At 41.4% G+C, this 18381-nt stretch overlaps 1 protein-coding gene across 1 annotated transcript in view; it reads right to left on the minus strand.

Annotated features, from left to right (window-relative positions):
* Positions 1 to 737: 737 nt before the first annotated feature.
* Positions 738 to 18381, minus strand: part of OIT3 (oncoprotein induced transcript 3) — a 43618-nt gene continuing 25974 nt past the window's right edge. Inside the window, exons 5-9 of the mRNA XM_088473743.1 lie at positions 17312 to 17434; positions 12656 to 12816; positions 10890 to 11305; positions 4532 to 4631; positions 738 to 2312 (exon numbers count right to left, since the gene is read on the minus strand). Coding sequence (XP_088329869.1) covers positions 2139 to 2312; positions 4532 to 4631; positions 10890 to 11305; positions 12656 to 12816; positions 17312 to 17434 — 974 coding nt within the window. The 3' untranslated portion in view covers positions 738 to 2138. The remainder of the gene's footprint in view (positions 2313 to 4531; positions 4632 to 10889; positions 11306 to 12655; positions 12817 to 17311; positions 17435 to 18381) is intronic.

Genomic DNA, 18381 nt, shown 5'->3' on the forward strand with positions numbered 1-18381 from the left:
GATGCCTGAATCTCACCACAATGCCCCAATGATATTAGCTGGCAGCAATATTCAGTGACTTGCCACATCACCAACCAGATGGGGTCCCTACTGCTCGTGTCACCCGGCATTGCCATAGTTATGGTCTCAGGCTTCCAGGTGCAGATTCGTTAACAGAAAATATATATTTTAATCAAAAACACACACGCTTATTAAAACAGCTTTCAGAAGAAAAAAAATGCTTAATTTTATTATAATATATTTTTTTATTGAACCAGGTATCGTCTTGCTGAGATGGCCATAGCATAGGAGGACAGTGGCCAGTACAGGTACCGCCCCTGTTCTTTATAAGTATGCGGTAGGTATCTTCTCTATGCTCCGAAGGCCCCTAATCACTGGTACCTGACAATGAGCACCACAGGCTGCGCAGAATGGTAAATAGGGAGAAGGACTAAATCCTAGGGAGACTTCCATTGTCGCAGGATTTAGAGATCTCCTCCCCTTGATAAACAAATCCCTAAATAATATATAAATCACATAGTTCTGTTTTGCGTATAATGCAAAAGGTGTTTACCTATCACCAAATGATGTCAATTGATTGGTTTGTACTGTACATGCTTTCTGGCAACGTGCAGATAATACTTTGCTTCACTTATAGCATGCAGATGACTGGGACAAAACAAATATGACAATTTTTATTCCAAATTGATAACAAAGCCCTTGAAAGGGATAAGAATAAAACTTCTATAGGACCTCTCACATATTTGTAACATGGTGCAATATTGCAAAAAAAAAAAAATATATATATATATATATTACTTTTAATTACATTTTTGTTGCATATTCACTTTATATTTTGAAGTCTGGATTAGGCAATGCAATTAGCTGGCTTTTGACTGCTGCAAAATGTTTAAGTTAAACAGTTATTTAAAGAACTGAATGCGTGTGTGTTTGTGTATGTGTGGGTTTTACTTTTGTATGAGTGTGCATGAAAGGTGTGTGTTCTTATAAAAGTGTATGTACATGCATGTAAAATTATTATTGGTGTGTTTGAGGCGCACTGTCAGATTATGTCAATACCTTAAAGATCATTTGCAATGCAGGTAATAATTGCAGACAGGATTGACTTAGATGAAGAAAGTCAAACTCTACAAAGCTTACTTAAGGGAATGGGGAGACAAAGTACAAGTACTGTAGGCGTTTAACTTTGCACTTAGCCTAATTTAGAAGCATGTTTAGGAGCGGAATACTTTTGGTAAATATCCAAAGCACTTATCCTATTAGGGAATAGCCCAATAAAGGAGACCGTAGATTGGTGTTGGTTGTAAAGTAGGCAGGGGGATGTGTAGCGAGGAAAGATTAGGAGCTCTATTTGAAATGGGTGATGCAGTGGCAGCATTATGATTTGTATAGCTACATAGGGAAGCGTTACATAATACAGTTGCTGCCATATTCAGCAATCCTCCTGTTATCACCCTTCGCAGTGTCTGAATAAGCAGGGAGTAGGGTGCTGCTGTTAGACTGGTCATAGCAAAGGGCAGTACGCAGTCATTCGTGTATGTGAAGGAGAGGTAGTGTAACCTGGAGCAAGGATCACAAAGGTCTGAGCTTCGTGAGAATGCTATAAGTGAGTGTGTATTTGGAGAGGTGACTCAATATTATTGTAGGTGGTGTTACGAAATTGAATGTCCATGGACATGCAAATGTGTTCATAGCAAGAGATCTTATGTCCCTAAAAATGATGGGGGGGAGGGGGTCTCGCACCTAGCACCCCCCAATATTCTGTTATCTTTTATGGTCACCCCAACTAGGTTTTATTTTTTTATATGCCAAGTTAGAATAAAAAAATGAAAAAAACCAAAAATGTATCAGAGCAAAAATGGGCGATATCCTGGACAAATAGCTGCTCTCTTTTAATCAGATACAATTAGAAACCATACAGTATTTTAGCTTCACATATCTGGTGACAAAAATTGGATTGCCAGGTTTTCAGATGGTACATAGAGTGTAAAGTGTAAAAAAAATACTTACATAGGTTAGATAAATAAAGTGAAATCAGGGAATAGTTTTAAATATAATGGCTAAAAAGATGGAAGGCTGGAATTAGCATCATAGTGAGGACAATTATTTACAGCACTGTGGATCTGGATGGAGAGAAGCTAGTCTTCCATATCTATTATTATGGGACCTCCAGTGAGGAGATGGTTTGACAGATGACTTGTTCCATCCTCCATATCTGCTGATCTGCGCATCCGGTGGCGGCAACCTTGAGCACAGCGTGAACGCTCATCCGTGGCTCCACAGACCAAAATCTGGCAGTGCAGGAACACCTCCTACGTGGTGGGAAACAAGATTATCTTAGTGACATGTATTTATGTAAGGTTGGTAGGCCTTAACGCCTTCAATTGCTGCAGCCCCCAACTCCACTACGGGCCTGATTCAGATTTGGGAATAGAGTAAGATAAAGAAAATAACTGTGCAAATGAACACAACCATGTTGCAATGCAAGGGGTGCAAATACATAGAAAAAAAAAATTAAATGCTGGCTGCTTTTGCATGTAGCCCACAAATGCTGGACAGATTATTTTTACACTGCAATTTAGATTTCAGTTTGTACACACCCCCTCCCAGATCTAATACCCCTTTAACACTAACAGCAATAACCCGGGTTATTGCACGTGAGCGCGCAGCAACCCAAGTTACTGTGCTGTGTTGAAAGGGACAGGTTGAAATAAGCAGAGTCGTGTGACCTGGCATTGCAACCCTGGTCATGAGAAGGGTTGAACATGTGTTCAACCCTGCTCGTGATGCAGCGTTAACGGCTAACCCGGGTCGATGCTACCCGGGTCCCATTCTCTGCATAGGAAGAGCCAGCGTTTGGAGATGAGATCATCGCCAAGCACCAGCCCACCATGTGATCCAAATGACGTAATCGACCCAGCATTAGTGCAGGGTCTTGCCGTCTGTCTGTAAGGGGTCTCAGCCAGGTCGCACCTGGGATGGGTGCTTGAAAATAATCCAGCATGCCACCCAGCAGTCAGATGGAATTGTAGTATAATTCTGCTGAACATTTTACATCTGCCCCACCTGCAGTGCAAAAAGATTTTACCAACATGCACAGTTACTTGCTCTTTCTGACTACATTCCCAATATAAATCAGGTCCTAAAAGTGCTTAGTCCTGTCATTAATGAACCTCAAAATGTTGTTATATAAAGTTCCTACTGTTCATAATTAACAGGGACACTCACAGGTGTAAAAAACCCCAGCAATGTAGGCAAAGTGAAGATAGGCTCCCGCTGGACTGTACATAGTGGAGGGTGAATCAGCCAGAGGCCGACGCATTTCGCTGTATACAGTCACTGCTTTAACAAAGGATAAAGTTGTGACTGTACACATTGGTGTTTTTTTTGCCATTGCCTATGCTACCAGCTGACCGGACCTGTGTTACAGGGGACTATTACTGCAAAAGTTCTACCAGCTTTGCTAAAGGAAACCCCACAACTCTCGACACTGGATCTGGACATTATAACTTTATGCTGAATACAATCTTCCATTTAACACCAGGAGACTGCTCCAAATACAGACTCACTGACAAGCTTATGCTCCTACTAAGCTCCATTTTGCTTGGGACTGAATGCTAATTTATGTTGATTGGATGATTTTTACCTTATCATAATTGTGCTATTACTTTTTTTCATATACATATATTTTATACTGTGATTGTCTGTTCATGAATCTATAAGATTACATTTTACAATTGATTATGATTTATGTATAAAACATGGAGAAGCCTATTTAACAAGGACCATGGCTGTACAAATTGCCAATGTTTAATTAAATATTTTTTCTCTTAACATTTTTAACCAGTTTTTAAAAATGCATTTTTTACATTCATTAAGTGGAACTTGAAGCCCAAGTCTGGGCTTTTAGTTCCACTGTATATTCATCAAACGCTTAGTCAGGATATGCATGCACATACTTGCTCTGACTGGTCCAGCAATGTGGAAATTCAACCCTTACTACTTCCAGATAGTATTGCCTTGGCATTCCAAGCTTAGTGCCACTGCCCCAGTGATATTTTATCGATAGATTTCTTTTCATATCAATATATCTTCTTCTGGCTGCAATGTCAGAAAATCAGCCTCAATGCTGAACATTAGTAAATAGACTCCAAATATAGGTTTCTACACAAAGCAGACTACCTGTTAGAAGTCCCATTAAATGACACTGCAGTCCTGTTACCTTTTGCAAAACACAGCTGATAAGAGCTAACAGATGTGTGCACTCACGGTAAAAACTTTTACATTTACATTAATTGATATTATTCTAACCTCTTTATTAAAAGGACATTTAAATTGTAGGTTTAAGTTTATTATTGTTTTTTGGGCTCAGCTTATTTTTTTAGTCACTCCTCTACACAGCTGCCATTAAAATGGAATAAAGTTCTCTCGCAAAGCTTAACATTCCATGTTAAACATGCAGTTCTCTATGTATAAATTACTTAGCACATACTCAAATAAAACAACAATATATTACAATCATAACATATACCTTGTTATCCTTTCCCACAAATTTAAACACTGGAACCTGAAAGTGTTTGGCAAGATGATCTTTTGATGTGTACTGTTTTACGGCATCATCTGAGACGCACCTAGAAATTAAGCATAAAAAAAGAAATGTTTAGAAGACATGACAGATCATCTTCTCTTTGTTCTACTGCTGCCTACATAGTTTTATAATAGTTTACAAACTAGCCCAACTCATTTTCATGCAACTTTAATTTGTCCATTCCCTTTTCAAGGTTCAACTTGTTCCAATCTGTATATGTTTATATAGGTTGGAACAATAAAGGCAAAATGCGTGTTTGATGCTTGAACAAATAAGCATATTTTGCACCAAGTTATGGCCCCAGGTGCAGGACAAAAGAAGAATGCAAGCAATTTTCCAGTGACATCTCCAAAGTGTATGTACAGGAAGTAACTAAATAATGTACTGTATTTCAAAGGGAGTTAAGAAAAACAAATAAGGGCAATTAGCTGTGAATATTTAAGGTTGAGCTTCTACTGTTCAGAGATGACATGTGGGATGTCATTATTACAGTCAGATAGGTTAATAACCAAGAAGGTGGGAGGCATTACAGGCAGATCAGGAAAGATCCAGATTGAATAGTAAACTATTTTACTGTGGAAAATTAACCAAATGAGAATTTGCAAAAGAAAAGGGCATGCAGGAGTATAATAGTCAAACGATAGAGGCAAATCTCAGGGGCGAATGTAGGATTTTTAAGGGGCGTTTCTACATTATATATATATATATATATAAATAAATCGCATGAAAAAAGAAATTTCTTCTTGGATCTTGACCAACAGCACAAAGAGAAAATCTATCTTGCAGATGTAAGTAGTATCACCGGCCAGGAAACTGAGCACAGTCTACTCACATGTTCCGGTATATGGGATCAATGTGGGAGTACTAATAATGTGCTGTGGGTTCCTGGCTTGCTGTAAGGAACATGGCGGCTAAATGCAGTGAAAATGTCAAAGGTGGTCATAAAACTGGGTGTAATTAATGTCACCTCCAAATTTAACTACTTCATCAAGGCCTTCCAGCTTTCATCCTAACTCACCGCTGCATGCTCCTTCCCTGTCTACCCCTTCTGTGCCATGCCTGTTTGACTGCCACTCCCCATAAGAATGTAGGCTTTCATGAGCAGGGCCCTCTACACTCTTGTGCTTCTCCTTACTTATACCTTCATCTACTCCTCACTCCCCACTTGGGCATCTATCACTTGGTTGCTTATGCCCTGTTGCTTACTTGGGTGTTATGATCACTAATGCAGTAATGTATATAAACCTTGTACGTGTCCTGCATTGTATTGTACTGTAAGTCACTGGTTTCTTGTTCACTTATTTATGTACTGTGTAAGGCACTGCGGAACACTTGTAGTGCTATATAAATAAAGGATAATAATAGTAATATTAATAAATGTTGTGACTATTATATTAAATAGATTAGTCTTTACAATATTAAATATCCTGGAATGAAGTGTCATTCAATACACAAGCATATTTATGTATTCAATCTACGATCCTGGAGAAATGACCATTATTTATTTATATAGCGCTAACAATCTTACCCATCATTGCTCAAAGAAAATGTTATTATTCACATCAGCCCCTGTCCCATTATAGCTTAATCTAAATTTCCTGATGAACTTGGCTTCTAGTGATAATAAAGAAAGAAAAAGGGTAATTTGGGTGTTCACCAACTTAACCTGTGTTTGATAGTGGCCTTCGTACATTTCTTGTTGATATTATATTAGCTTCTAGAGATGAGCATAATGGCTGGAATAATTTTATGGAGGAACGGGTAATTTCTCAGAGGTATAAAGTTCTTTCCGATACAATCTTTAAATTAGACTTTTGCTCTGGTGCTCCACACAATGTCATTCTGCAATCTGTAAAACGTGTACCCAGTAACAGGTTTGTATCCCCATCGAAAAGGTTAAGTTGCCCATTATCAGAATTTTCCTGATTATAGGGAGATTCTGAAATCGTGTAAAATAGTCAGGGCCACATAGTCCTGGGGCTGAAATGACTGTGGGGTCTATTTACTAAGCAGTGTTAGGAGACAGAGTGAAAAGTTATAAGGTGCCAGCCAATCAGCTCCCAACTGTCATTTTTCAAACACAGCCTGTGAGATGACAGTTGGGAGCTGATTGGCTGGCACCTTGTCATCGTCTTATCACTTTTCACTCTGTCTCCTAACACTGCTTAGTAAATAGACCCCTAAGGCCTGTAGTGAGAAGTGGAGGAGCGATGACTTGTACTGTGTGGGCGTGACTGATGCCATGTGGGTGTGTACGGCCCCTACACTATCAGCGCCAATGCCTCCCTAGATACATAAAAGCAATAAAATTGCATCAGTGTGTGAGGAAAATAGAAATATAATGTTAAAATTATGATTTACAGTCGTATGTATGGCCTGCTAGGCGGCTGGTCATCATCGCTCCATCATGATGATGGGCCTATTATTATATGGAGGCTTAGAGCTGTAGTTTCATCCGTCCCATTGTTAATCGGCCCTGAAAATAACTTTTTCAGCTATGTTTTTCTTTTCTTGTACAGAGTTCTGTTAGATTTCATGTTCTATATTTATCACATCGTTGAAACGGACATTGAATTTTCAGGCAATTTTGACAATGAAAACCAGGTAGAGGTCTTCCATTTTATGTTTTATTTGGCATTAAATAAAAATACAGCCTATATGACTGTCAGCCCCTGTCTTCTTTCTCCAACAATGACATTGCTAGACATGGGTAACCGCAGGGAAAAACTATTTGTCTCCCTTCCTAGTCCCTGACACAGATTGTTATGCTGACTCTGCAGGAGCCTGTCATTGTTACAGTGCAGGGAAAGACCTACAGAGTAAGTGCAGATAAATGAGGAAGTGGATTTGTTGATAAGTCTCTTGCATGAGTTTTTATTTTTAGGGGGGCTTAATAACAGGAAGCTGGGTGTGTTGGTTAAAATTAGAAGCATAAGGTAGGTATGATTATAAATGGAAGTGCGCGTGGAGAATCAAGAGGAAGCTATGTGGAAGATGCAAAAAAAACAGAGTTCCTGAGAAATACTTATTAAGTTTGGAATCTAAGCCAAAATTAAAAAGCTGTTTGTGAGAGGGCAAATAGCCATGTTATCTTGGACAGGGCCACAACTGGGGGGGGGGGCTAGAGGTCCATGTGCACCGGGCGCCAGATTTCAGGGGGTGCTGAAGGGCTGACTCAGCTTATGCAAACCCCACGGTGGCTTGGGGGCGTGGAGGCTTATGGGGCGCGGTTGCTTGGGAGTTGCAGACTCCATATGGACTAACCGTCCGCATGGAATCTGCTGAAAACGGCCCTCCAAAAATGGCCACTGTCAAAGAGGAGACCGGTGCCACTGGACCTCTAGTGTCTGTTAGGCCAGCGCATAGCACATAGTGCTCCTGGAAGTTCCGGGAACGCTGCCGCTGCCGGGAGAAGATGCAGAAATCTGCATATTCTCCCGTGAGACCCCTGGCAATGAGCATGAAACCCAGAGCATGAGACCCCTGGCAACGAGCATGTGAGACCCCTGGCAACGAGCAGGTAATTTAAAAGTAATTAGAAATTTACTGTGGGGCATAAAATGCTGTCAGGAGCAAATATGTAAGTGGCACTTTGGTAGTAGGCATTACAGTGTGTGGCATAATGTGTAATGGGCATTATTGTGTGTGGAATAATAGACGTCCCTGGTAACTTACGACTGCACTACCTTATGGAGGAGCAAGAACAAAATCCAGGTGCAAAATTACTGCCTTACCCCGGGGTACAGATATCCTAGTTTCGGCCCTGTCTTGGACACCCCTATATGAAAAGTTCTCTCCTATGGCCAACACTGGGCCTGATTCAGCAAGCAACGCAAGTGTGAGAACGCATGGTGCGAGACGATGTTTGCGAACTGTACATGCGCGAACAGGTTGTGGAGTACAAACAAAGGCAGAACTCAGATGAAGGATCTTTCCAATGAAGGTGTCGTACCCCACTCACTTTAATATAGATGAAATCAGGTATATAAAGATCTTCGTCAGCAAGCGTACCATACTCACAGGACATATATGCACTTTCCTCCTATAACAGTATCTTTAACTCATACAAAGATCCTCAGCAACGACACGTGTTGATTTATAAATCCAAAAGGTAAGTATTTTATTCAATAAAAAATTCAAGCATCAGCCAATCTTTAAAAAACACATGGTTCCTGGCTCCCCAAACACAATGGTGGATACAAGGTGTTATAAAGTTCAAAAACTTTTCCCGACAAGTAGTTGAAAGTGTATCTACCTTATGAGGGGGATCCTGGTGGTCATATGAAAAAGTCCATAAGGAATACTTTTAATCTCCAAAGCCAACACGTTTCAACAGAAATGGTCTTTTTCAAGGTAGACTAAAACATCCCCCTCTTCTGTCTTATAAAATGGTGGTTGCAACCACCAGTGCTGGTCATTCCCTCTCCATACTGCCTGTGATACTAATGTTTTCACCACTTTCCCACTCGGTAAATGTCATTGAGTTTCTACAAAGTTACCAGAATTACCCTGCTTAGCAATTCAGTCTAACCTGTTGCCCACCTTGAATAGGGCGATATTCCATTTTTAGTGAGTGGTGTGTAGAGTGCATGTTATAATGGTATGAAAACACTGTTATGTGATGTAATATGCAGGGCCATTGAGAGCGGACCAGGGCCTGGGGTACTGGGGGTGTGACCAAATCTGGAAGGTGTGGCCATGGCCCAGGCAATCATAAAATTAACTATAGCATTAACTATAGCATTACTATGGGGCATATAATGAACAGCTGATGTGGATTGGTCTCTCTTTAGAAGCATTAGGGTGTCTCTCTAGAAGAACATGCCTGCACAGACCGATAGACTGAATAAAAAAGTAATCCCCCAGCACTCAGAATGAAATCAGTAATAAGATTTGAAAAACTACATGGTGGTAGAAATTTCAGAGATCTCAGTTGATTATATTTGCAAAGATATGGCTAAGCCTCTGGGCCGCGTCACGGCATCTCTGATACCGGAGGTCCCTATCACTTGGTCATAGTCCGGGGTGCAGAACCCCCAAAAAGCCGGCGAAGGCCAGCTACCCCAGTGAAGCATACCAGTGAGAGACTAAAGTGTTAGTACGTGTTAATAAGAATAAAGCAAAAACTATGTGTTAATGGGTTATACACAGGTGAATGGTGTAATTAAAATGCTAAGAAAAAAATAATATATATATATAAAAAATAATATATATATAATAAATATATATATACACACACATACATACACACAATAAGAGAAAGAAAAAATAAATAAAAAATAAATAAAATAATAATTTAAGGCCACATGATAATTGCACATACAAATATACCTGAATTGAGAGCCAGCATACCTTGGAGTCACCCCTAAGTCCTCCTAATGGCACTCCAAGAACCAGCATGCCCTCAAAATGCTTGTCCCATCTATGCCTCTCAATACAGCAATACATGTTTCTAGATGCTCAGAGACTCCGTGATGCAGTCCTGAGGCTTAGCCATATCTTTGCAAATATATGCAACTGAGATCTCTGAAATGTCTACCACCATGTAGTTTTTCAAATCTATTGCTGATTTAATTCTGAGTGCTGGGGGAATACTTTTTTTGTTTCTTGTATAGACTAACCCCTCCCTTACATGCACCTGAGTGATATTACTGAAGTGGTTGAGCAGCTACCATCATGTATTGCGACAGACTGAATAACCTGGTCAGACAAATGAGAGGTATTCCCCACTCTGTACAAGATGCGTGACTGTTAGCGGTGTGTCAAGTTGGAGGTGGTTGGTGGACGGAGCTTTTTAGGTGTGAGTCATGCTGACGTCTACGTCTAATACCCCCTCTGGTGGCATGGCACTTCATAGGCTCTTCATGAGTTCCAGTTCTAGGCTAAAGTTCTAAAATGCTGCAGCCAAATGGAATAAGGGGGATCAAAAAATAATTGTGAAACTTTCCCTAATCTATTTTAGGGCATATTTGGCAAAATAATTTTGTGTTATAGCCCCCCCAAATAAACAACTATTTTTGGGGGATCTACTCAAATCTTCTGAATCACCATAATGCATGTTAGGGGTACTGCGGCAGTTGCAAAAATAGCCCCCATAGCATGGCCCTGGTAGCTAAATGCATCTACAAATGGGAGGGGGGGGGGGGAGAGAGAGACAGACATACAGGCAGAGAGAGATCCTTCTGAGCCCCCCACGGCCTGTACGGACGCATGCGTAATATGCCCCTTAGTTGTATATGAAACTATTACAATACTGGAAACACTAAGTACTATATGGAGGTTAAATAATTGTAACACTTGCCCATCCTGGATTAAGTAGTATTTCAGGATTTCATCATTTTTGGAGGTAGGTGTCGCAAAACAACTTTCCACCAGGGTCTCCAGACCATTCACACGCATCAAAGGTTCAATTCCAAAGAAAAGGGAATCTCTGACTTTGAGCACTGGTAGAGTCTCTTTGTAGGGCTTGTCGAAATCCTTATCCTTGAATATCTCCAGGGTGAAGGGAAAGGTTCCCCTGTTACGCCCCATAATTTCCAACGGTGAGTTTTTAAGGTTGGGTACATAACCCTCGGAGATGGTGTAAAGTCTGGGGAACTCGCATGTTATAGGGATCAGTATCTTGCTTGTACGAATTATAATATCCCCATTACTTCCTAGGGTCTGCTTGGGCATTCCTGTCACTAGATTGGTAGCAATGATTTTATCGCTTACTACCTGTAAAACATGGAAACAATTGAAGATAAGTGAATATAGGCAACACTTATGTTTAAAATACATTTGTTATTTTAGGGTTTTACCAATACCGGAAAACTCGAAATTTTTGATAAAGTATTAACCATATTTGAATTCAGACTTGAGGTGCCCACTTTGTCCAAATATATCACTAATAATTTGACACCAAATAAAATTATGAAACTAGACGGTGTATTTTAACAGCAGCAAGTATTCCTGATGCTTAAACAGTGTACTGTGACGCTACCCATACATGGACTTCGTATGATGATGTTTCAATAATGTTATAGCTTCTGGAGAATTTGGGTTCAGTCCACAAAAACTCATGTGATGGTAAAAAAAAAAAAAAAAACATTCACCAAGTTACATGGCTCAGAGACCCGAGCTGAGAGCATCCAACTACACATACTAGCACACCTTTTTCATTCAGATATTTTAATAACCATTGTTATGCTGTGATTTTTTACATTTTTTATGTTGTTATATTTTTTTCTCTTGTAATCATACATTTATTTGTATATTATATACACCATCTCCTCACATTCTTTGTGAACTCTCTAGTTATTACTTTATTTAATTTTTCTTTTATTGTTTATTATGTGTCACATAACAGACCAATTCTTTTTACAGATACTGGCAAGTATCTGTGTGCATTTGCAGCAGGTGATACTATCAGCCTTATTTAAAATAGTTTTTTTAACAAATTTAAAAATGTGTCATGGAAATCTATGTGTGTGATAAAAATATATTAATATATATTGTGCGTGTAATATACACATTTAGGCTAAAAAAAGATTTTGGGTTTATTATAAATGTTTGTACTTTATCATTTGAGTGACAGACAATAAGCCATGCTCTTGATCCACCCATATACCATGTACAGCTACTGAACCAGTCTAGATCTGCCTAAACCATCATCATTTCAGATGAGGAAATGTTCCCTTTAGGTTGCTCAATCTTTACTACCCTGCAAAAATTGTGATTATTGGTAGGTATGCTGGAACCCTGAGAACGCCACAGGGCTTAAACAAAATATACATCTTTTAAATGAATAAAACTTGGATTGTACTACTCTCCTGGAATGTTCAGGAGGCTCCTGAATTTCGCAGAGTATTCACTTGCACTCCTGGGAGGGTAGACCAGACTCCAGGAGCCATCATCATGTCCCCCAATGCCCAATGTCACAAATGGATTCCCCAGATGCCCCAGCACCTCCCACTTCTACTTCTGCTTCTGCTTTGGGATCTCCTGGAAGGTAGCATTTAAAAGTAGAGAAGTATGAGGTGGAATGATGTGTAATATTTAATGTGTATCCCGGTCACAGTTACAAACCTTAACAACTGTCCCACAAGTCTTCAGGGTGAAGAGGATATTGACGTGAGTGCCGTTGGACAAACCCTTGCAGGAGGAATTAGTCAGCGACAGCTCAAGCCCCCCAACTAGATCCTTTGGGACAGAGACCTCTATGGAGCTTGGTTTACATAACACTGGAACTGAAAAGGGAGGAACGTAGAACACTGAAGAATACTGGTGCAGAAAAAAAACAAAACAGTTAAAAAAAAAGAAAAGTTTTACTATTCACTTGAGTTCTACAGTATATTCCACAGAAGCAGCAGGTAGATAAATGCAGGTCACACATTCAGAAAATGTAATTTGCTATAACTTCTATTGTGAGAATCCCTGGTGGTTATTAGAGGTAGGATTAAATGTTCCATCACAGACAGATCTTAGTAACTGAGCAGAACAATTACTCTCGGTGCAGGTCAGGGTCACCTAATAAATTCACACCAATACAATATTGAGCATGACAAGAGCTGGTAACAATGTCTGTGCACCGTCAGGGTGCACATTACAGCTTAACAGAAGCAGACCAAGAACTTTTTATGGTCAATTGAAAGGAATATGCTAGGCATGATACAAAGGGTACATAACAGCTTGGTGCTACTTAATCGCATCAAAGATATACGGTTTAGACCTCATTTATGCATCACACACATGCAAAATCTCTGCTCTCTCAAGATGCCCACACAAACGTGAAGTATGTGTACTCAGGAGGTATATGAAATAAGAAAAGCTGCTCGATTTAAAGTGTAAGTGCAGGGCCGATGCTACCATTAGGGCACTGGCACTTGGGGGGTGACGCCGAGGCCATCTGGTACAAAAATAAAGGATGTTTCTCAATGCTAGCAGTGGCATACAGTGGTCAGTGGGCCTGATTCAGTGAGTATCGTTATTGCAATCATAACAGTGATTATGCACGCAATCTCACTGCGAAGATATGCTAATGATTACAATCGCAATGTCATCGCAGTCTAACATAAGGACGCCCACTTTACCTTACACACATGCATAATACTTAGCAAGTCTGCAAAACAATCGGGAACATTGAGTACAATCGTAGCGTCAAGCACACTTGCACAAGGTCTGACCGTACTCAGGAATTGCTAATCTCATCGCACGCAGTGAAAGCCCAAGCTGCTTATAGCATAACAGTGGCTAAGTTATGCATGCCCCTGTAATGGCGTTCAAATGCACTAGCCCGTCACCACCCCCAAACACTCCCTTCCTGTCAATCACTCTGCGATGGTCTGTGTAGTCACTGCGATCGCAGTCGAGTCTTCACGCACTGTGATGCATGCGCAGAAGGCAACAGTTGGCCGATTGCGCGCATAATCGCAGTGGCGATCGCTAATGAATCAGGCCCAGTATTGCCAAGAACAGAGCATTGAGGAGCTATTTTTTTCCCTTTTTTAAATAGACACAGAATTAAGTATATTTTAAAATGTGAAGTCTGCATGTGAGGTGTTAGAAAGAGGAAATGGGAGGGCAGGGGTGGTATGGTGACGCTTTGCCTAATGGGCCTATAAACCTTGTAATGGCCCTATATGTCGCATCAAAATTCAACTTTTAACCACTTAAGACTAAGAGCAAAACCTACTGTTCTACTCAAATACTGCACAGTTTTAAACCCATTAATGGCTTAAATGTATGTGCCTCTTCCTCTAACTGCAACTGCTTGCTATCCAAAGCATTAGACTAGACACAATTTCAGCCAACTCAGATATGATACAAATATCAAGTTCTTTAGCGGAGAGAAAATGGCTGCACACCCCAACAGATGCAGAACAATGGTGAGCCTGCCAAACAATGCTGTAGGTGCACCAGTGCTTTGTGCGTTACACAAGATCATTAAGATTAGATAACATGGCCACTCCATACAGTGCGGAGGGGTATATGGCCATTCGAGCTCCATAAAATGACTTGACCCTTGCTTTCATTTTTCTTTAAAAAAAATCTTTGCCTTTTTTGTACCAGTCAGACTTCGGTTTACACATTTGTGAATGTTACAGGCTTCCCTTTTATCATGGGTGAAACTAAATTCCGTCTAAAAGATTGTAGTTACCTCATTAGGGGGTAAATTCATCATCACTTAATGGCCCGGAGACGCTAGTTTCTGCATATTTTATATAACGGGCCATTAATTATCAGGGGACCGATAGGACCACCTGATATTCAGCAAACCTCGAAAACTTTAGTTTTCGGCATTTGCTGCGAGAACAAACACCATCTCCAGATGGCACTTGTTGTGGGGGAGTTGGTATGACTTACCAGCGGACGTGATGTCAGCGGTCAGAAGACTGACAGTGGCATGCCAATGGTGAACATCCCAACGGGGCCAGTAAGTAGCCTAATCCTCCCCCTCTTCCCCGCCTAACCCTCCCCCGTTGGTGCCTAAACCTAATCCCCCCCTTCCTGCACCCTAAACCTAACCATCCCTGGGCAGTACCTAGCCCTAACCTCCCCCCTGTGGTGTCTAACCCTAACCCCCCTCCCCGCAGCATAACCCTATCCCTACTCGGTTGGTGCCTTACCCTAACCCACCCAGGCAGGTCCCTAAACCTAACCTCCCCATCCCCGGCCTAACCCACATACTTACCTTCGGGATGCCAGCGCTCGGGATGCTGATGTCGGTATCTTGATCCCTTTCTTGATGCGGGAGACGGCATTCTGATGGGCATCGGGATTCCGGAGTCGGCATCCTGATGTCCGGCATCTTGACTGGTTCCCGTTGTGGGAGCCCCCGCTCCTTCCTATAATAAGGAGTTCCGGGGATGCGCTGTGCGAGCAGCTGTCCTCGCGCCGGTACAATGCGGAATTGCTCCGGTGATAAGCATCACCCACGGCAAGGTGGACACAATCATCGGGGGGCCGTCTGACCCCCCGATAATGAGTAGACCCCCAGGACCTAAGCCCCACCCTGTCACTCATCTTTATAGGTCCTCTGCTTTTCTCAATCTAACCACATCTCTTGGCAGACTAATCGGCTCTTTTGAATTTCAGTATCATCTGTACGCGGACGATACTCAAATCTACTTATCCTCCCCAGATTTGCCACCATCTGTATTGGTCCATGTCATTGAATGCCTTTCTACCATTTCATCTTGTATGTCATCTCGCCACCTGAAACTTAACATTTCCAAACCAGAATTGATTATATTTCCACCGGCCAATAGTAGTTACCCACCTGAAATCTCTATCACTGTTGATAACTCCACAGTCAGCCCCACCCCACAAGCTCGCTGCCTAGGTGTCATCCTTGACTGTGAACTGTCCTTTGTTACCAATATTCAATCTCGAAATCATGTTATATACATCTAAAAAACATATTCAAAATTCAACCATATCTTACACAAGACCCTGCAAAAACTCTAATCCATGCACTCATTATTTCCCCCATTGACTATTACAATAGTCTCCTTACTGGTCTTCCCAAAAAACAGACTCTTGACACTACAATCCATTTTGAATGCAGCTGCGAGGCAGAACTACCTTGCCAAACGTTCATCGTCTGCTGATCCGCTCTGTTAGTCCCTCCACTGGTTACTGGTTTTCTACCGTATTCAATATAAAATACTTTTACATACACATAAGGCTATAACCAAATCACACCAATATACATCTTTTCATTGATCTCAAAATATCTCCCAACCCGGCCTCTTCGCTCTGCACATGATCTGCATCTCTCATTCACATGCATCACTTGCTCCCATTCATGGCTACAGGAATTTTTTTGGGCAGCACCCAGGGGTGTATCTAGGGGTCCAGGCGCCCTGGCAAAGTAATCGACTGGGGCCCCCTCCCCCATACTACCATACTATATGAATAATTACTCACTGTACTTATAACATCTCCCCAGCCAGCTCCCCTTCTGTCTCCCCAGCCATCCCCCCTTCTGTCTCCCCAGCCATCCCCCCTTCTGTCTGCCAAGCCAGCTCCCCACCACCTGCGTCCAGCCCCCGCAGCCCACACAGATACTTACCATATCTTCTGGCTGTGGCCGGCTCATCAGTGCAGCGATGCAGCGCACATGACGCCTTGTGTCAAAAAAAAAAAAAAAAAGAAGATTCACGAATTGGAGAGCACCAGGCAGCTTCTAGCAAGCACCAGCAGCTATCCGGCCCTGGACATCTGCCCCCGGTAGGAGCCAGGAGCGTACCTGGGACTCCAGCCACGGCAGTCCTGTCCTGTTTCTACCCTCTGGCCGGGGTGACACCACCGGACAGCATCCCCCCTTGGCTGGCGCCCCTGATGAATGCCATATTGGCTAATGGGTAGATATGCTCCTCTGGCTGCACCCAATCCGTGCAATCTAGTCTCCAAACCTTCAAACATTCCTGAAAACTCACCTCTGTCTGTTACTACCCAGTTTTGTTTTATTAATGTGGTTTCCAATTTTAAAGCGCAATGGAATATGCTGCGCTATATAAGAAACTGTTAATAAATAATTAATTAATAATCCTGGTAGACTTGTAACAGTGCAGAATGAACTGACACTATACTCACCCGTTTTCACCCATAGGCATTAAACATCTGACACCTCTTAGAGCCTTTTCTTGTGTCATGCAAGTGTGCAGGAGAAGATATGTAGATGATGTAGTTGGTATTTGTATCTGAGTACTAATAAAAGAACAATGTAAATGCACATACCTTGACATGTGTGGTTATCCTCAGACAAGATAAGTCCCCTTGGGCACTGACACTGGAATGTTTCACCAGACTGCACACAGATGTGACTGCAACCTCCATTATTGTTTTGACAGCCCACAATGTCTAATAGGAGATATATGTCACTGAGCTAGTTATGGAATCACAGATCTCATCATCATAACAGTATAAACAAAATAAGAGATTCAACAATGAGAAAATATAGAAAAAATGCAATTACATTAGATTCTGCCCTGAACTATTCAATATTAGAGCTGCTACCTGGCGCGGTAAGCACCAGAGGGGCTGCATGAAAATAAAATCTGCATTAAATGTACTCCCTGGGGATTATCGTATGGGGTAACCAATAGATTCCAGGCACTTAACCCGTAGTCTATGGGTTAACGCGTGTTAGGGTTTACCGCTCCGGCAAACTGCCTAATAATTAAATAGCTTTAAACCCCACGGCTAATTGAATTTGCCCCTATGTGCTCGTTAAAGAAGAATAACAGTTTTCATAACTATGAAGGGTTGGCCATAATATATATTTATGTCACTTATATAAGTTTCCAATTCCAGTTTACATATATTTATTGAAATAGCTATATAGCATAAACTAAAGATCTTTAATAAACAATTTAATAAGTGTTCACATCACAAATTCTTTATTTAACACACAGTCTCTCCCTTCACACAGAGCAACGGTTGAATATTCACTTAAGCCAGGTACACAATATCCAATTATTGGGCTGATCACCCAATGATTGGATAGTGTGTATGCAGGAGTGTTAGAGCTTTTGAAGCCAATGAACGGCTTCAAGTGTTCCTGCAACGGTCAGATCGGGAGGACAATATAGCGTGTGCTGCGTTCCCGACATCCCGGTCCCAGTGTAGAGATCAATAGAAAGTACACACTGTGCTCAGTGTGTACGGGTGCGCACTGATTGGATAATCGCTCTGTCGGATCGGAGCGTTTATAGGATCACTGATATTTATCGTGTAGTGTATACCCAGCATTACTGCATGCACCCTCCAGCACAGCCTTAGCAGTTATACAGTTTGGGTGTAGCTAG

This window comes from Taudactylus pleione, unplaced genomic scaffold, assembly GCF_031769625.1.
Source record: "Taudactylus pleione unplaced genomic scaffold, aTauple2 ptg000016l, whole genome shotgun sequence".
Lineage (NCBI taxonomy): Eukaryota > Metazoa > Chordata > Amphibia > Anura > Myobatrachidae > Taudactylus > Taudactylus pleione.